General features: G+C 28.7%; 1 protein-coding gene across 1 annotated transcript; it reads right to left on the bottom strand.

Moving 5' to 3' along the window:
* Nucleotides 1–3,024: 3,024 nt before the first annotated feature.
* LOC114758711 (putative SNAP25 homologous protein SNAP30) lies at nt 3,025–5,733 on the bottom strand. Its single transcript, XM_028947800.1, has 5 exons — nt 5,263–5,733; nt 4,861–4,954; nt 3,736–3,866; nt 3,539–3,636; nt 3,025–3,124 (listed from the first exon to the last, which is right to left on the bottom strand). The coding sequence occupies exons 1-5, from the start codon at nt 5,731–5,733 to the stop codon at nt 3,025–3,027; spliced, it is 894 nt and encodes a 297-aa protein (XP_028803633.1).
* Between the last annotated feature and the right edge of the window lie 15,830 nt (nt 5,734–21,563).

Here is a 21,563-nt window from a genome sequence, read left to right as displayed (position 1 = left end):
ATATGCACGTGATAGGAGCTAAGCTCTCCTAGTCTTTTGTTTGTATCAAGCTTCGTTTGCCTCTACTAATTCAAAAAATATATATAACAAACAAAAATGCGAGTTCAAAAAAAAAATAATAATAAACAAGACTGATTTGAAATTTTAAATTTTGAAAGATTTTTTCTGAGATTTTTTCTTAATTTAAAATTACGTTATGACTAATTTGGAATTTGTTAAATTCACATGGGATTTTGAAATTCAAGTGTTAGTTCTTTGGAGTTCTTCCTATGTTTGGGACGTTTTTATATTTTTAAATATATGTCACTTGGTAAAAAAAATTAATATCCTTAAATTATTTTGTAGAATATATTGATTTTAATTGGAGATAATTTTAAAAAGTAATAATATTTTTTACCATTTTGATTCTACAACTTTGTTTAGCTACTTTTCCTTATAAAGTGGTTAGAAGTATTACATGTGGCGTCAATTCTCAAATTAGTGACATAAGCGTAATTCAATTCTTTCAAATTGTGGGTGGTTGTTGGGAATTGTTCCCAATTAAAAACCAATTTTATGTTCAAAAATACAAATTTAATAGGAGATCCAGATTACCCTAAAAAATTAAAAGGTTGAGGTACATCAGCATTTCGAAATATTTTCTTATATATATCCAACATCCTAAAATATTTTGTAGTACATTCAGTACTCTGAATCATCTTCTCAAATACATTAGCATTTTAAAGTATTTTTCTAGATATGTTTAGCACTTTAAAGGCAAAAAAATACTTCAAAATATTAGATGCACTATAAAATGCTTCCGGCATCTAAAAAATTACTACAGAATATTGGATACACTTTAACCCAAAATTAAAAAAAAAAAAACTGTCAGGGGAAAGTTTTGGGGGGGGGGGACACGATAAAGAAAACTTTAAATATGAACAAATATTAGCAGCAAGACTATTATGCAATGCGCCCCAAAGCTTTGTTGGATCAAAGGGAAAAAACAAATACTGGAGCCAATACAATACTGCTAGCGAAGGGCGTTGGCGATGATAGGTGCAAGAATAAAATGAAGTCCATGAAAGAAAGTACTACCTCCGGTCCCAAAGTATAAGATTATGTTTGTAGTTTATAAATAAGATCTTATAATTAAGATATGAGACAGTACTTGAGAAAGCAGAAGACTAATTAAAAGAACCACTGACAGAAGACTGCGGCCATTGACAAATATTCTCTTAGACATTCATGTATCCATGAAACTGGTCTACAAGTGGGGATGGAAATAATAGTGCCATTGCCTACCTGCGCAAACAAAACAAAACAAAAATGCTCAAATGATTCTTCTTCAGGTAAACCATTTAGGAGGGTTAATTGAAATAAGAGTGCCATTACCTACCTGCCATGTAAGTTTATTCGCAATGAGGTTGGCACATTCAAAGATGCCCTTCCAAAGCCAACATGAATTATTGGGCTTCTTAACCAAAGAGGGAGAATAAATATCCAAGTGTTTAATTCTTGTTGTAGAATACAATAGGGAATGAGCAGAAGCATGCATAATTTCCAATATTTGTTTGGCTAAAAGAGTACGATTCACTGAAATTTAAAAAAAAAAAAAAAATTAAACCATATTAACTTTACCTTAAAATTTAATAATTTTATTCCTTTTTTTTTTTTTTTACATAGGGGAGGATACCCACTCATACACGCATTCCGGGCACATGGACACCCACCTTTAACTGGCACCATGGGGTATAGAACCCATGGCATCCTTGTGAGGGGCGACATGATGTGCCAATTGAGCCACGTGAAGCCATAAAAATATCATTGGTGAGAGAAGTTCACCAAAAGCAAACCTGCTACTGAAAACAAAACAAAAAAGACAAAAAACAAAAAAACCCAAAACACACAAGACAAGCACAGAAAAGAAATAGGATAATGGGTAGCCTGAAAAGAATAATCCCAATCATAACACTACCCATTCTATGACTACTATAAATCCAAAGTATCATAATGTAGCCTTATCAGCCTTAATCTTTTTTAAAAACAAATTTTATCCTAATTTAATATATATGTATTTAAAAAAATAATTTACACAATAATAAATAAAAGAAAAAAATTATACATTGACATGAAAAAGTTAATAATAGGGAAAATTGAGGATAAATCCCCCATTGAAAATTTAATTGGCAAATGAGAGCTAAGGATTTTGTGCAACTTAACTTCTTTTTGTACAACTTATCTTCCCTTGTATGCAATATATCTTCCTTTGTGTGCAATGATCTTTCTTTGTGCGACATGCAACTCAATTTTCCTTTGTGCAAATGAAATTCTCTTATGTGCAACTCATCTTTCCTATGTGCAAACTAATTGTTTATATCCAAATAATGTTTTGTGCAAACTATCTTCTCTTTGTGCAACTTATTATCCTTTGTGTGCAACTAATCTTCCCTTGTGCAATCAATCTCCTAGGCCCCATTTACTAGTTAAATTTTCAATGGGGGATTTATCTCTAATTTTTCCTTAATAATATAACTCATAAATAGGGGGAAAAAAACAGAGAGAGCATGCATACACTCTCCCACTCACTTATAGTTATAAATAGGACCATAGTACATGAAACTAGTTGCAAGCGTCCTATGTCAAAACCCTAGCAAAGGAGTCGGGAAAAAAGAAACAAGAACCTAACAAATGAGTTATTTCACATGGTATAAAGGTAACTAGATTAATGAGTCTAGCGAGATCATGAAGCCTAGGAAATAAATGATTTATGAATTAGAAACAGAGCAATTTGCTATAGATAATATATATGTACATAAGTAGATAGATTGAAGGATCTTGCATACACGAAGAATAGACATCTTAGTTGAGAGGAAGGTTTACATAACGCCAAAAAGGAGCAGAAAATACATTCAAATGTACGCAAGAAAAAGATAAATCTGGAGGGGCAGCAAATTTAAGATCAAAGAAAAATCACAATCGTTAGCGGGGGGAAAAAACCATTTACAAGGGGAAAAGAACTTTCAATAGCTTCTTCAAAGTATGCTAACTTGCTAGCAGTTTACGAGCACGCTGGTTGGCACCCTTAACTCGAGAATTCAGTTCATCCACATCATCACTAAGATGATCAAGTGCTTTGTTTTGCCTGCAAGAAACCATTTAGTGTATAAATCACCAGTCAAGCATTTTATGAAGGTATTCGTTTTGCATAATGTGTAATTATTTGCGTACTGCATTTTAACATGATGTCCCACATGTGCATATGATCAGACCCATTTGAAAAACAAACGTCTGGAACTCAGCTGTATTATAATTGGGCCAACTTTTTTGTCCAAACCATTGGACTTAAATACACTGATAATGGTTTTGAGTTTGCATTAATGAACATTTCACTTGAAAAAATTTACCTCTCAAACTAAAAATACATAGTAAATCTTACCGATATATGTCTAACATAACTCAATTCTACGACAACAAACACTAATGAAATGTTAGGGATTGTTGATATCTAAGCGCTAAAAAGGACTTAAGGAGTATAAAATCATAATACAGTTTTTACCTGTCAAGTTCAGTTCCCATGTCAACTGCTATACCCTTTAAATCGCCCAAGATATTACTCAGATCATCAAGTGCGCCATCTTGTTTGTTCTTCTCCATCTGTGTGGAAATCATTTTGTGAGAGATCCCAAAAGAAGATGTTGCTTCCACAAATCATAACCAATATGTCAATACGCATACGCCATGAGGAATGCTTACCTCAATTTTCTGATATGCATTTGTTGGCTCAGAAGGAGGTGTTTTAGAAACTGCCTTTCCTTTACCATCATTTAGGCCTAATTTTTCCCTCTCTTCCTTATGCTGCTTATCATTTGTCTTGGATGGCTTGTCTGTTCAGATATCAAACACTAAATTTCATGATATTGTCATGTTTTTAGCAAAACATCATAGTACATCACATGAGTTACTTTCAACTAGATTCAGATGGATAGCAAAACATATGATTCATTGGATAACAGGATAAAAAATTCATATAAATCATGTTATTTACTTTATAGAATTATGTGCTATTGACCGTTGTGGAATATGCATCGGGAGCTATTCTAGTTTACTTGTCAATATGTATAAAAGGACAACTAGATATATCAAACTCTTGCTGGCGCTGCATCCTTTTGGATAAGAAGCAGATGATGGAGGGAGTAACCTCTAGTAATTGGTTAGTAGCTTTTGTTTTCTTTCAAGCTTCGGCTTGCCCCTTCGTAAGCAAAAAAGATACATCAAACTCTTACTATACTCGGGGTCCAAGAAAAAACAAAATAAATGGTACTGTTTATTTGCCACTTTCTAGGATTCTGTGCTTTTGACTTTTGTGCAATTCCCCAAGAGCAATTTTAATTTGTTCAGGAATTATATATTCCTCAGTTTAACTCAGTTACAGTATTTGTTAAAAATATGTTTTAGTTTTCTTCAAATATTCCATTTAATTATTTGCATTGGAGGCTACTCCTTTAATGAAAAATTCCCTTAACTTGTGCGATCAACAAGAAGGTTTAGGGGGAAAAAATTTAAATATAAGAGATAAAGTAGATTAAATCTTACATTTAAAACCAAACCATACTCTTCTACTTGCTCTTATATTTAGGACTGAAAAAATATATACAAAATAAATTGCTATTGTTTCTATACTATTTTTTTGGATTATATGATTTATCCTCACACAATGCCTATAGAGTGTTAGTAAATTCTTGTTTACTAGGTGAAAACAGTTAGTGTTAGTAAATTAATTTTTTTAAGAAATATCTGGATGTAAGAGAATTTATGGCTAAGATTCTGGAATCATGAGGTACGCTGAGGAAATTAGACAGGAAATCTTAAGAAGAAAACCTGGTGTAATTATGGGGCCTTTAATCTCCCTGGTCTTCTTTGGCTTCCAGGGCATAGAGAACATGCCTCCAAGATTGTTCAGCAGTTTTTCACCCTAATGAACAGAAAGAATGTTTAAATAATATTACAAACTATGGAAAAGAAAGCCAGGAAACAAAAGGAGCAAAACAATATAGAAAGTACTAATTTCAGAAGTCTATAACCATAAATCATGATTTGGCATAACACATGAAAATCCTTCTCTTAGACTTCAAACTCCTCACAGTTTGGTGTATCATCACTAAACTGTATAGTGTTCTAGGAAACAGAATTTACCCGACTCAAATCCTTCTCGGTCTCAACAATTAAAAGAAACACTTAAGAAACTGCAAATAAATTAATCAATAAGGAAACAGAATGTACCCGACTTAAATCCTTCTCGGTCTCAACAATCATATTGTGGGTCCTGTGGATTTGCTCACCCTGTTGGTGCAGCATGTCAAGGGTCCTTGTAGCATCCCCTTTGATGTCCTCAGCTATCCTCAGACAATTATTAACATCCTTTGTTGTCTCTTCAGACTTGTATACAGCATAGTTTTCCAGCTCTTGGACACTCTGGTTCTCTAGGCCCCCAGAGTCCTGGAAATTGTTCTTGTACCTGTTTTTAGCAGCAGCCGAGGAAGATGATGAAGTGGCAGAAGTCTTTCTTCCTCTTCCCCAATCATCATCGTCATCGTCGTCATCAAAGTAGTTTCCTTTGGATTTTGGTGCTGGTATGACAGGTTCTGAGGTTGTTCTTCTTTCTGGTTTAACGGTTGTCTCAGGAGGAGCGGAAGATACTGAGCCTGCGGGGTTCTCCTCCTTTGGAGGGGCTGCTTTCCTAAACCCAAACATTTTCACAAACAGTAACAGAACCAACACTTCTCACAAAACCTGAAAATAAACTCAAAACCGCAGTGCAATTAACAAGAAACAGCCAAAGAATAATAATTAAAAACTGTGCTTAACAGAATAACACAAAGATAAAGATTCATGATGTGATAATCTCAACATTCCTGATGTACCGCCAAAATCATGTCATTCTGAGAAACCTGATCTCTTGGATGATATCAAGTATATCAATATATCAAGAAATTCTGAAGTATATATAATCTGCTGATGTATAATGGAACAATGAAATTTTTCGAACATTAGATATCTTCATACTCAAGGTACTAAGATGACGGTGTACTGGAAGGTTCAAGAAACATATTCTCTAGAGAGACCCCATTATAATAACCAGAAACAAATCAGCAGTAAGATAATTAGAGTAAAACTAAAATATTGATCCAAATTTGGTATTAGAAGTTGATCCTTGCTCGCTAAGAAACATAACGGTGGATGAGGAAAATGTAGATAAACTCCTTAACATCATTAATTACTATTACGATTTCGTATACAACGAAATCAAAATGCACATGTGCACTGAATCAGACCAAGTAAGAACAATGAAAGTAACGAAACCCATTATTCAGAAACATCGAAGAAAAATAAAAAACCATAGAAGAAGATGCAATTGAGAGAACCTTGAGGGAAACAAAAATGCAGAGAAAGAAGTTTTGGGTACCTGAAATCCGGAGGGAAGAAGAACAAAGGCAAGTATAAATTGGGTGATATCGAACACAAACCCAGGGCCAATGATGGGTTTGTGTGCGAGAGCAAGGTGACAGATTAAGAAACAAGATAAAAAATGAAGAGAATTCAAGAATAGAAGGGGATTAAGCATCAGCATGCGTCTTGCATAAATAAGAAAAGAAATGGAATGAAATGAGAGAAGCCGCGGAAAATTTTCCAAACCATTCCTGTAAAATTGTCCTCTTCACAAATTAAGGCCGTCTTCAACACCTTGTCTTTCTTTGGAAATAATTTCTTTTCTCTTGTTTTTCTTTTATTATAAATATACTAATTAGATACTTCCTCTACTAGTTCCTCCACTTCTATTTATATAAGGGTATAGGTATAGTTTTGTTCTTATATAAAAGAAACAATCAGCCTTTATTTAAAATATTTATCTTAATTTTTAATTATGCCTTTATTATATCGTAGACTAGAGCATATGAGAAAAGATATTATCTTATTAATAAATGAACATAATTGATTAATTTCTCTAAATAAGGGTATTACTAGAGCAAAGTTCTATCTATTACATATTTAATTAAAGTTTTAAACTGAATTCACCTTTTTTTTCAGTACAAAAAAGGTCGCTATTTGTTTCCTATAAAAAAGAATGAAGTGAGAATTTGTAATAACTGGTCGAGATTTGGTATTTATTAAAAAAATTAACTTTTCATCTGTAATCAGTCAAAATTATCAATTATCAAATAGTAGCAAAATTAAAAAGCTTTTGGAATAAAATTAGAAATGTTTTTGTTTCAATAAAATTGTCATTTATTTATAAATATATTTCCCATATTTTATTATTTCTTTGGTAAAAAGTCAAAATACCATTAAAACGAAAAAACGTCACAAAGTTTCAAAATAAATAGAATAACAATTATCCAGAATAAAATTTTAAAAAAAGAAATAAAAACTATCCTAGAATTACATTCCTTAAAACAAGATTAAAAAAACAATAAATATCTTTCCAAATTTAATTGTCTGAAGGTGGTGGCTCTGGAGGTATTTTGGTGATGCTTCTATTGTGTCAACATGTTGGCAAAAAGAATATTGTGTTAAAATCATAAATTTAATTCGGTCTCTATTTTGAGAAGTTGTGACTTATGACAATGTTTATATTCATGGTCCAAAACAAATGAAAATGTATATCTCCATTAGTTCCAAAGGCATTTGAAATTATATTTTTTATAATTATTTCATTCAAATGTGTTAATCCTAAACAATTATTTTGTAGATATAGATTGTTTTCAGTAGTTATTTGTTAGATTATTTTGTAATTTTTTGAATTGAATAAAACCATTATTTACTCTCCCAAAAAAACTACTCCTCCGATCTTTAAATAAAACCCATTTACTAATTTAATTAAATTAAGGAAGTTAGGTAAAATAGTTAATTATAAGAAATATGACATATTTTCCTAAAACACCATAATCATCTTTCTTAATACCCCTCTCCCTCTTCTATTTAATTATGGCTAAGGGAGTATCTATAGGGATAATTTAGAAAAAATTGATAAATATGATAAATTGGTCTTATATTTAGAACCAAAACTAATTTAACAATTGGATCCTCTATTACGGACCGGAGGAGTATTATGTTATGCACAATCAATACATGCCCCTTTTAGAATAAGTCTCATAAAAATATTTATAGTTATTTTTTTTCAAAGTTATTCTCTTATTTGAAGTAATCATGTTCTAGATATTATTAAGTACTAAATATAAATACTTCTTTTAACGAGAATTTAGACTTTGGCTCACCATATTATGAGGAATTAGCTCTTTTTACCAGACCAAAACCACATTGGCTAAAATATTTATAAATTATTCCCAAGTCTTTTAACATCTATAATTATGCACCACACCTGGTTTTTAGTACTCCCTCCGTTCCTTATTATAAGAGACATTTAGTGCTTATGGCATGTTCCTATATATAAGAGACACTTAAAAGTTGTCTCTATTTTTTGTGTTGATTTCTATTTTACCCATATTTATTGTCTCCAACTCACACTCTCTCTCCTTCCCACTTCTCTTTCTTTTAATAAATTACTATTGTTCTCTCTCATGTTCTCTCTCCTTATTAATGAGGGCATTTTGGAAAAAAAAATTATACTTTTTACATATTAATTGTTCTTAACTAATTTTAACTGTTTTTTTTATCAACGTAATTCGGTTATTCGTCTCTTATAATAAGGAACGGAGGGAGTATAAAAGTTAATTGACTAATTTGAATAGATTAAGAAAATTAGTTAAGTTAGTCATATGTAATCAGTAGTTATTGTCTTTTCTAAAATATTCTTGGTAATCAAATGTATTAGTTGGAATTACTATTTGACGAAACATTTAACATGTGCAATCACTGTAAAAATTATTTTAAAATGAATTGATAAATATAAAAGATAAAATAAATTAAGATTTTATATTTAGAGTCAAATTAAATATCAAATTAGTTAAGTTAGTCATATGTAATCAGTAGTTATTGTCTTTTCTAAAATATTCTTGGTAATCAAATGTATTAGTTGGAATTACTATTTGACGAAACATTTAACATGTGCAATCACTGTAAAAATTATTTTAAAATGAATTGATAAATATAAAAGATAAAATAAATTAAGATTTTATATTTAGAGTCAAATTAAATATCAAATTAGTTTTATATTAAGAATTGGATGTATTAGTATTTAATTTCCGGTCATCAAAAAAAAAAAGTATTTAATTTCCATGCAAGTTATGGTCCGTTGGACCACATTATGCACGAGGGGCGATGGTAAAAAATAATACTTGAGGCCCATTTTCTGGTTATTGATTGGGCCGAAGAGGAATACAATCAAGCATCATTAACTGGCCCGATAAAAGAAAATGTAAAATAAATAGTAACATGAATGTCCTCTAAGTTAATGAAAATTGCAAGTTTAGCCCTTAACTTGTTAATTCTTCGTAAGGACAAAAACGTGCTAGGAGAAGCCAAATTTTCCATGAGCGTATCCTCGGAAAAATTTATCTTAAGGGACTGGATATGTTAATCCGCTTTTTTTTTTGGGCCAACAATCCATACCATTAATTCATGTTAAGAAAGTTTTTCACCAATTAAGATTTGATCTCGCTTAAATCCATACCAATTAATATTGATTAAAAAAAGATACTCTATTATGAATAAAGTAGGTATATTTAGATACCAAATTAAAACCTTATATAAAATTAAAAAACTAAATGTATATTTTAATTATTTTTCTTTAAATAAAGGTCACGCGTAAAATGCACATAGACTAGTTAGCTAATACTACTCCGTTTCTTATTATAAAATCCTTTTAATTAAATTACGCAGTTTAAGAAAACATTTAAAATTAGTTAAAGACAATTACTCCCTCCGTTCCTTATTATAAGAGACGAATAACCGAATTACGTTGATTAAAAAAACAGTTAAAATTAGTTAAGAACAATCAATGTGTAAAAAATATAATTTTTTTCCAAAAAACCCTCATTAATAAGGAGAGAGAGAGAGCATGAGAGAGAACAATTAAATTATTGAAAGAAAGAGAAGTGGGAGAGAGAGTGTGTGAGTTGGAGACAATAAATATGGGTAAAATAGAAAATCAACACAAAAAAGTAAAGATAACTTTTAAGTGTCTCTTATATATAGGAACATGCCATAAGCATCAAATGTCTCTTATAATAAGGAACGGAGGAAGTAATATGTAGTAAATATAATTTTTTTTTAAATATGCCCTTATATATAAATGGGTAGATGTGAGAGAGTAATAGTGAGATAAATGAAGAAAGAGAACATATTAAATATATTAAACTATGGGTAAAATAGGTAATAATGCATTAAATGTTTAGATAAATTCAAAAAAAAAATCTTATAAAAAAGAACAAATCTATTAAAAAATTAGATCTTATAATAAAGAACGGAGGGAATAGTAACCTATGACTAAAATCTTTAAAGAGACTGGATTTGTGCACAACAGGAGAAATATTATCCATTATGAAACTTCAACATTCATTTGGTGATTTTAACCGGTAAAAAAAAAATTAGTGCAGCGGTTTGTTTCTCTTAACATTGACTCGAGTCACGTATCAAATGGTTTTGTTGTGTTTATTAATCTGTGGAGAAGGTGATTTTATAATAAACCAATATTAATTATATGTAAAACTTCTACAAAATCACATGCTAAAGAAGATAATTGGGCCAATATTACCTTATGTCCTAATTATAAGATTTATTTGTAAACTACAATGAGATTTTAAATTAAAACCGGAGGTAGTATCATCTTTAATTCTTAAAACTCAATCTCATTTTGGTTTTAGCTGCTAAATTTGAAACCAATAATTTTGATTCTTAAAATCTTGTCTCAAAAATCAAAAAACACTATTCTAAAAGCAAATCAAAATGATGTCAAATTTTAAGAATTAAAATTAGTATTAACTCATAATAATCTTAAACAAAGCATTTGATATCAAATTATGGATAATCTCATTCAACCGACACACAAGTCGAGAACAAGACATAGCTTCCTGTAGAAATTGGGGGATAAATTAAAGAGCGGTTGGTTTCCACAATGGACCAATCCGCACATCACACACAGTTAATTGCTTTGAATCTCATTTATGGTTTCGTCTCTTCTATCCTTTTCATTGGACTTCAACTCCTAGCCCCGTTCTCATCTACATATGTACTTTCTTTTGTCATAGTTGGAAATTAAACATCATATTTAAATATAAATTTGAAAAAAAATCAGAGATGTAAAGTTCACTATATATATTTGCAATCTAGAAGGTTTTTTTATTCGTGAGTGAATAAAATTTAAATAACAATAGGTAAAGATACAATTTCATCTCTGATTTTATTTATAAGATACATCTAACACCCTGATCTTTTTAATAGTACAATGCAATTTCACCCATGATTTTTTTGTGTCCAATTTTACCTATGATTTTTTTTATTTTGGTGCATATAAGAAATAAAATCAAGAGTAAAATCGAAAATAAAATTAGGAGTAAAATTATACCCAAAAAAAATATCAAAATAATGTATAACTGAAGAATAAGATCAAGAGTAAAATTATAGATTCTCTCTAAAAATATTCCTTCATGGAAGAAGGAATTTGGAATTGGAATAGAATTCTAGTTTTGAGTCCAAAAAAAAAAAAGAAGGAATTCTAGTCTTTATTTTGTCTTTCAAAAAAAAGGAGCCATCAATCAAAACCTTATATATAAATGTTGCTTTCGCATGTGTCACTTTGAAATGAACACTCAACTATCGCCTACCTAGAGTACTCTCTCCATGTTCACTTTAATTAAATAACGAGCACCTGCGCCGCCAGAAGGGTAAGACGGTGAGTTAATTTTCAAAGGACAAAGCCCTTCTAAGGGTATATAATTAAAAATTAAATTAATGAATTAAATTTCCCCTGGGGATTTATCCCTTCTAATAATCTAAAATCGTCTGCCTGGAATTTGATATTATTTGTTGTGACTTGTTTAAAATAATTTGCAACGGCTTTTTCCTTCTCTTAGTTATGATGGGATCATTGAAAATTTAACTTATAGAAAAAAGAATTTGTACATTATTAGGATTTTACACTTATTTTGGGGGAAAATGAGAAGGACCAATTGAAAATTATATTGATTAAAAAGGGTCATAAAAATTATAATTATTTTGAAGGACCAAATTATGAAATGCAAATTTAAAGTACTAAATTGTCCCTAACCAAATATCTTAACTTTCCTCTTATTTTTAGATTTTTTTTTCCCAAAAAAAGGTAAAATAAAAGTAAGACCACCCATTATCCCCTGGTCATATCATTTGTTTTTAACTCTTATTTTTTCACCAATATTTGTATCCACCATATGATTAATATATCACTTAATTATTAACATAATTATTTATTCATTTATATCATCATTAAGTTAATTTTGGTCTGATTTATAATATTTTATATTATTAACATTACATTATTTTTTATTTTTAAAACTTATATAAATTTCTTGTAAAATCTTACAAAAAATTTACAAACTTTCTTAAAATGGTTTAAAATTTCGTAATTCTTTTACTTTCTATACATATATATAGAGTTTCTTTAACATATATAATAAATTATAAAATAATCTAAATTTTAGTAAAATTATATAACTTTTATAATCTGTTGTTAGACATCTGTGATGGTTTAAAAATAAAATTTTAATTTTTTTTACATGATAAAACTTTAATTTTACATGAATCAATAATGTTTACGAATTCTTTTCAATTGATTTTTACGTAAGTTGTAAACTTTGAGAGAAACTATGTTTACTTTAATGAAATTTATTAATTCTTATTATTTTAAAAAATAAAATATAGGAGGCAATATTGGAGAAAATGTAGGAGCTTAGAATAAGAACAATAACATATTTTTATATTTAATTATTTATATTTAAATATTTTGTTATTTTAAATAATTATAATTTTTAAGATCTCTCTAATAAATATTACTCTCTTAATCTTTCTTTCTAATTTTTCCCTATTTTTTAGATTTTCAACTTGCTGAAGATGAATCTAAAACTAGCCTTCGTCAATTTGAAGTTGATCATTAGAAATTAAAATGTAATTTGCCAGTGACCTCCCTCCATGTTTAATAAATTTAAATTTTAACTTTTTTAGTCAATGGTGAAAATAACTTTTTAAAAATAGCGAGTCTCCTCAATATCAATTTCACTATAAAACCAATAACAAATTTCATATACTCCGTCAAATTCCTAATATAAAAGCTTATTAGAAGGATGAATTTAGTTCTAAATATAAAATCTCAATCATATTATTTCTCATATTTATTATGTTTAAACTTCCATACAATCTAATATTACATAAGAGTATTTTAGAAAATTCAAGTTATGTTTATTATAATTAATTAATTTACTTATTTTTTTAATCTATCTAAATTAATAAAGTAGCTCTTATATTAAAAATTAGAAAAAGTGATATATGACTAAATAATGTATCTATTCCCTGACATTATTTTTAATTTTCAAGGCTTTAAATTATTTTCAATCTTGGTTCTTGACCTGTAATTTTATCCCACTTTGAAAGTGCATATTATTGTTACATTTTTTGTGGATTCTGCCTAATGGGGTTGCCTACACTCTTGCTAACTAGCCATATAATATATATATATATATATATATATAAATGTATATAGAGAGGGGGGGAGAGAGCGGCATATAGGTGGCCCATAGTTTGGTTGATTTGCACTACAACCACCAAAGCAATATTTCAAGAAAGGGAAATAGATAGGGTGGCAAGGAACTCAGAAGTTGACGTTGAACTTACAAAAGCATCATTGTAGCCCAGCCTGAGATCAACAAAACCAAGGCATCTATCAATATGTACCTTGTATATAATTATACACACTCCAAAAAGTGTTGGTCTAAATAGAAGTGATTTAGGCACTTTGAATATTATATCTTGGGTTCGATCTTTGAAGCAATATGTATGGAACAACACTGTTGGGAGAAGTTCCCACTACGGTATCTGACAGTATCCTGAGAAATTAGTTTCTCACAGTTCGGGTGGAAGGATGCTCTGGACAACTAAAAAATATATATACACACATATATTAAGGGACTACAATTGAAATTTTGTATAATGTGCACTTTTGCCTCTATGTATATACATATTGCAAATAAAAAGACATCACCTTCCTTAGTCCTTAATATATGTGTTTTGCGGACAATATCATTTTGGTTTTTTCTTGTTAAATTTTACATGATAATTAGCTATTGGGTGTTTGCTTTCACTCAATATTAATTAATGTTAGATTGGTAAAATGCTTTAATTAATTTTGTAGTTTGGAAATATTGCACATCAAAGTTATACTCCCACCAATTCTTAATATAAAGAGTTAATAAAGAATTAGATTTTAACAAAATAAATATAAAAGTTACATAACTAATTCATGAATAGTAAGAATATTGTTGAGTTAATTATTTACAACAAATATGTATTACTTTTTCTAAAAATATTTTTTAATTATGTGCATTAGAACTATTCTATTTAGAGAAAAAAATTATAAACTTAAAATATAAAATGAATTAATGCTTTTATATTTAAAATCAAAATAAATTTTTTACCTAACTTTTATATTTAAGACTGGAGCTAGCCATACTTGTATTTAAAATAAATGAGAGTAACAAGTGGGTAATGAATCTCGAATCTGCAAAGTGCTAAAAGGAACTTGTCCTTTTGGCCAAAAAAAAAAAAAAGAACTTGTCCTAATTTCAGTCTGCCACAAAAAGCCTTGCAACTTTTTATGAGTGCTCTATCATTGTTAAAAAAATATATAGATGATAAAATGTGTTATTCTTTAAAGTAATAGAAAAAATTCTAAAAAAATATTTTTAAAATTTTAAATCAGAATTGACCATAAAAATATGTTATTATGTATATTTTAAATATGGTCAATTGCTATTAAAGTATAGTAAACAAGACTAATTTAAAATTTTAAAATTTAAAGATATTTTTTTTTGAAATTTTTTCAAAGCATTATTACTTTGATTTTCCATTATTTAAAAGAGTAATTGCTAGATGAAGTTCTAGAAATTATTCTAATAGTATATTTTTATTTTTAAAAATTAATTAAAATATAAACAGTACAAATAAATAATCTAATGACAGTTTTTAAAGTTGAACATTGACCACATCTAATCCTGTTGGTGAATGAATTGATAAGTATGGACTTTATTTCTTTTCGCCATGTTTCCTTTCAATGCATCCATTCTATAAGTTCAAACCATTCAAATTAAATTTCAAACAGTATAGATTAATTCATACTTTATACATTAAATTCAATCTAACGATTTATAATAGTATCAATATCTTTACTGAGTCTGGTAAAAAAAAAAAAAATCTTTACTGAGTGAAGATAAGCCATTTCCACAAGATGAACATCTAACCAACCCATTTCTCTAATTTCTTTAAAATTAAACTCATTAAAAAATTTTCTGTTCTTCCTTGCTTTCTATTTCCCTTATACTCATCCGGTCTTTAATATAGGACCTAATTATTGAGATAATTTTAGTCCTAAATATAAGACTCATTTTTCGTATTTATCAATTTTTTCTAAATTACCCCTATAGATACTCCGTCAACCATAATCAAGTAGAAAAAGAAGAGAGAGTATTAAGAAAAATGATTATGGTGTTTTAGGAAAAAGTGTTATATTTTTATAATTAACTAACTTACCTAACTTTCTTAATATAATCAAATTAGTTAAATAGGTCTTATATTAAGGACAGGAAAAGTACCAAATAGAATCTTAATGATGAGTGAGAAGCACATGTCTTGTTGTAATTTTTTATAACGGAGAGTGACTTATTATGAAATTTTTTAGTAATTACATTTCTTTCTTGAGGTTACATGTGATTTTTCTCTTCGTTCAATATGATTTTCTTAGGAAAAATTTCAAAAAAATAATTGTTAAATTTTAAAATTCTAAATCAGGAATTACTACAAAAATATATTATTATTTACTTTTTAAATATAATCATTTTATTTACAAATGTAGTAAAAATATTGATTTGAATTTTGAAATTCAATAATATTTTTTTGGATTTGTTTCCTTATTTATCATCCACTAGGGCAAAATCAACTATCTGCCACGGAACTTCTACGAGGACCATGTAGAAAGTGTGAATGGCAACATTTTTCATAAATAGGATGCGCGACTATTAATTTTCTGCCCTCACTGCTAATGGAACCGGAATCGATGTAGAAGGTCAAGAGATTTTTTTTTTGTAAAAACGTTTTTTATGCTCAACAATGTCTATGCATGATATGCATTTATAAATTACTTCACTGGTACATGTCCTTAATGGACGACTTAATTAGAGAGTAATATTAGTTCTATATATAAAACTTATTTCACATGTTTATCAATTTTTTTTAACAATAATTAAGTAGGAGAAAAAGCAAGAGAATTAAAAAAGATGTTTAGAGTGTTTTAGAAAAAAACATATCATATTAACTAATTTAATTAACATTATTAATCTACTCAAATTAGTTACTTAGGTCTTACATTAAGAACATGAGAAATACTAATTTTCTTAATATTCATGAAAAGAATTCAAATTAATTAGGAAGTGTTTGGATAGAAACCAAACTATGGTTTCAGAAATGCTTTCACGGTTTACGAAGTAAATATGTGGAGGAGTTTGTCTCATTTTGCAGAAAAATGCTTCTAAGAAACATTTTTGAAGCTTACCAAACACCCTCTAACTGTAACTACACCGATTATCTAACATCTGACTAGTTAAAAATAATTGGCATAAAAAGTATTTTTAAACAGAGTGATCCTCCAATTTGAAATTTGTGTTGAGTTTTTTGACCAATCTTTTTTTAATAAAAAGACAATTTATTAAAAACTAAGTAGCATGATACATAAATAATAGGGCTCCTTAGGAGGTGTTTGAGAGGAAACCAAATTACGGTTTTAAAAATAATTTTATGGTATATAATATAAGTTTGTGAAAAGAATTTTGTCTCAACCTATATAAATTATTTTTCAAAAGTGTTTTTAGCTTACCCAAACACCGAGAAAAGGGGAAGCTTGGAGCAACACTGTTGGGATCCTAATAATGCAAGATAGGAGGCAAACATGAGGAAAGAACGGGGCCACTACATGCAAAACAAGCTTCCAGACTATTCGCGAACCACCTTGAATGACTATATAAACCCTATGATCACGTTTGGTACAAAATGTTAAAAATAAAAAAGTAGAAATTGAGATTGAGATTGAAAAAGTATATTAAAAAGTGTTTATTATAAGTGATTGTTTATTAATTGGGATAGGTAAATCTATATATATTTGGGATTAAAAATATAAATGAGAGAAGTAGTATTTCCAATCTCACCTATATAGGATTGCCTAATATCATATAACAAGTTGCCCGTATTTAAGGGTGGAAACAGGCCAGGCCAGGTCAGGCTTTACTCTTAACAGGCCAGGCCTGTTTTGTAGCCTATAGGCCTGAGCCTGGCCTGTGGCCTGTTACAGGCTTATTTTCAGCCTGAGCCTGGCCTGTATAAAGGCCTGGCCTGGCCTGAAGCCTGTTTAAAAAGCCTGTTTTTTTTAAAAAATTCAAATTACAATATTTTTTTTAGAAAAAAGCTAAAATAAAAAAAGTATACATAATAATTAATTTTTTTAGTTTTGTCTTTTATTTAAATTTTAGTATCATAGGTGCTGTTTTAAATCTTAATTATAATTTATAAGGATATTATTAAAACTAATTCGAATTATATGTTAAAATTTGGGACAAAACTATGTTTAAGTACCAAAAAAATTAAGACAAATAAATAAAAAAAATATATTAATTTACAATGAATAAAGAGAGTATCATAATTTAATTAATATAATACATAAGTTAATTAATCTGTCATTCTTGGAACAAAAATTTTCTTCCTATTTTATTTATATTTTTAAGATTTAAAGATCATATTATTTATTGATATTTTTATTTTAAATTATATTTTTATCTTTACTTGTCAACTAAACTTCAAAATCTAAAGAAGAACTAAGCTATTAACTATATATTAAAATTAAAAAATAAATTAAAAGTACACATTAACAATACCATTAACTATTTTTTTATATATTATAATTATAAGTTTTTAACAGGCTCAGGCCGGCCTAACAGGCTTAACAGGCCTTTTAGAGAGCCTAAGCCTGGCCTATAACTTTAACAGGCCTTCAAACAGGCCTGAGCCTGTCTCTTTTGGAAAACAGGCCAGGCCAGGCCAGGCAAATACAGGCAGGCTGTAGGCCCCTGACGGCCGCCTGGCCTGTTTCCACCATACCCGTATTATATACTCTTTAATAATTTTTCTCAATCCTAAGAACAATCCTTATCTTTTATTTTCAATGCTTCATAATAAACAAATCTTAAGATCTGGAAGAATGACAATCCTACTATGAGAGCATAACTCTAGAACTAGGAAATTAGTTGTACTACCATCAAAAGAAGCCACTGCCCACCAACAAATTGTTGGTTGAGGTGGTAGCGGTCTCACTTCCAGAAAAAAAGAATACAAGTTCGAATTCTAGTAAGCACACTTGTTAAGAGGGCTATTCCTTAACCACTTTAGATCTGAAAGGGATTAATTTTAAGTCTAACATAATTTGAAAAGACCCTTGTTTTATCTTAAAAAAAACCAGTGCCCCACAGTGTCCATGTCTTATGAGTGAGACAGCAAATGTCAAACGCATAGGGGTCTTCCACGGGGGGGACACCAGAAGGTAGTTCAAGATTCTTGACCTCTTCATGATAATATAAATATATATGTAAAAACGCTATTCCTTTACTAAAAGCAGAAATTTATAATGATGGTTTTATCAAGGTTCAATGTTTCGGTTCACTCATTATGCTCAAATTATTCATTTTTATATAGTGATGATTGTGGAATCCTTCCAGGCGTACTGACCCACTCGCATATTATCATTACTTGTTATACTGTAACTATTTAGTCGGTGTCTCTTTAGTGCTTTCTTGGCTTCCCTCTTTCTTTTGGCCAAAAAAAGCTTCCCTCTATCTTATTTTTGTAATTCTCAAGTCTTTCATATATATATATATATATATGTATGTATGTATATGTATGTATATGTATATATGTATACACACTTCAATATTTTATCTCCCATAATATTAAGTTTATATAAACAAAATGATAGGTTTAAAGTTGGTTGCTAATATTATATATTCAAGGTTGAATTGCACATAAGAACCCTCTAATTTTGACTTATATATGGAGATATTTTTTCTTTTACCCCTTGCTTGGATTGAGAGAAAATTAAGGAGGAGAGAAAACTAGAGAGAAAAATATGAGGAGAAACAAGTTTTCTTTTATTTGGATAGGAGAGACAAGTGGGCGGAAGGAAAAGTGGGGAGAAAATAAGGTGGATCCCATGCCTCATTTTCTCTCCATATAGGGAGAGATTTGGAAGGAAAAGAAGATTTTCATGACTACCCTCGTCTCTCTTCCTCTCCATATTTTTTAATTATATTTAAAAAGTTATTCACTTTTTTTTCATCTTAAAACAATGTTTTATTAAAAATTTTGGTTTTAAAATATAATAATATGAAAATATATACAAACCAAATAACTTGATTTTAAATTATTTGATGATGCTAATGTTAGTATAATTTTTCTTTTGTAATATTTAATTTAATTTAATTGTAAATATGATAAGGACATTTTAGTCATTTAGATATATGCTAATTTTCTTTCCTCTCTATTTTCTCTCATCCATCCAAGCAAGAGGGATGATCATAACTTCCCTCTACTTTTTCCTTCTTTCTATTTTCTCTTCTATTTTCTTTCCTCTCAACTTTTCTTCTTATCCAAGCAGAGCATTAGTTTCAAAGATTTAGATAATATGACTCCTTTACTAATCAAGGAATTTAATTATCTATGTATGATATATAGCTTGAGAGGTCTATGCTGGCCAAAAAAAAAAAACAACAACAAAGAGGGTTATTTCCAAAAACAATTGGTATATTATCAATAATGCATACGGTTCTTCAGTAAAATACTACCTTCCGTTATTACTATAAAACTAGTTGAGGGTTAAATTTAATTTTAAATATAAGATTTTAATTCATTTTATTTTTCATATTTATTATTATTTTTAAATTAACTTCATATATTACACATATTAAGGGAGTTTGCATGAATATAATTTCATTGCAAACGAGTTTTAAAATGGTATTTTAAAGAAGCTGATACACATTTTTTTATAAATAACTAATTTAACTAATTTTTTATTTTTTTAAATTAGTTAAGATCTTATATTAAGGATAAGAGGTCATAATAAAGTAACTACAATAAGAAGGATATTTGTATAAATTTAAAAGTTGTTAGGTATTTATTGAATTATTGTGGACTTTCAGAAATTACATAATTTTTGTATAGAGATAAATTTATTTTAAAACAATTGTTCTATAATTTGTGAGTGTGTGTAAAATTATGTTTATTATGCCCGAGCTTCCCAATGAATTAATAGACCATTGAACTAATTCTCTAGTCAGCTTGATCAAAAATTTTGAACAGATCTATCAGGTTAAATTTTACTACTTCTGATTTTTAATATAAGAGCTGATTTGATTTTATTTTTATTTTGGTCCTAAATATGAGATCTCAATCTATTTTGTCTCTCATATTTATCTATAGTTCTTATAATAATAGTAGCTCTAGCAAATACACTTGTTTAGTAAAATAATTTAAGAAAGACATTACATATTTATTATAAATAATTAACTTAATTAGTGTTTTTAATTTATTTAAATTAATTAACTAACTTTTTATATTAAAGATTAGAAGCAGTATAATTTTTTCTCCCACCCCACTATTGAGCCTAAATTGAAGGCGTTTCAAATTTAAAAAAATAGTAGTCTACCAAGTTTGTGCTTTAGTAATTATATTTTTTTGCTTTTTATATGTATGGCTGATACATTCATGTGGATTAATGTCTTTTATATTTTAATATTATTCTTTTTATAGTTATATATTAATATTTTTGTATATTTTAATTTAATTAAATTATAATTGGATGGACCTTGATTTAATTATACTTGGATCACTTACCATTGAACCACTATTCCAATTAGTTTAATCATCCATCCGATTTTCAATACCTTTTTTTTTTTTGGCCAACAATTTTCAATACCTTATATGAAATACTCGTAGTTACCTTGTATATGATACAGCATAATTCAGATAAGGTTGGTTTTATTTATTTATTTGTTGGAAGCTAGTTACTTAGAGTGTGATTAGAGTACAACTTTTGATAATTTGCTGAGAAAAGTAAAAGAAGTAAAAAAAAAAAAAAGTTAATTTCACACGGTGACAAATGTTAAGCATATGAGGAATAAAAATTAAAAAGGCTTGGCGGAAAATGACAACAACAAAAAATTTAGTTTAGCTCATGGGAAGTTATATCATATTGTGTTTGGGATATAATTTTTTATATCTTTATGAGCTAAATAATATTAGTTGGCAAAAAGAACGAGCTATAGAAAATTAGATATTGGTAAATAAAG

This window comes from Neltuma alba, unplaced genomic scaffold (genome assembly GCF_004799145.2).
Source record: "Neltuma alba isolate B1F8T4 unplaced genomic scaffold, ASM479914v2 tig00010745_pilon, whole genome shotgun sequence".
NCBI lineage: Eukaryota > Viridiplantae > Streptophyta > Magnoliopsida > Fabales > Fabaceae > Neltuma > Neltuma alba.
The sequence above is the reverse complement of the archived record's forward strand: the minus strand, read 5'-3'. Positions and strand labels throughout refer to the sequence as shown.

Bases quoted from the DNA above. Each gene is read 5' to 3' on its own strand.
- LOC114758711 (XM_028947800.1), bottom strand. From the start codon at position 5,733: ATGTTTGGGTTTAGGAAAGCAGCCCCTCCAAAGGAGGAGAACCCCGCA. The intron at 3,867-4,860 runs GTTTTCTTCTTA...ATATCTGAACAG, and splicing joins AGGCCCCATAATTACACCAG to ACAAGCCATCCAAGACAAAT. The intron at 3,637-3,735 runs GTAAGCATTCCT...ATTTCCACACAG, and splicing joins ATGCATATCAGAAAATTGAG to ATGGAGAAGAACAAACAAGA.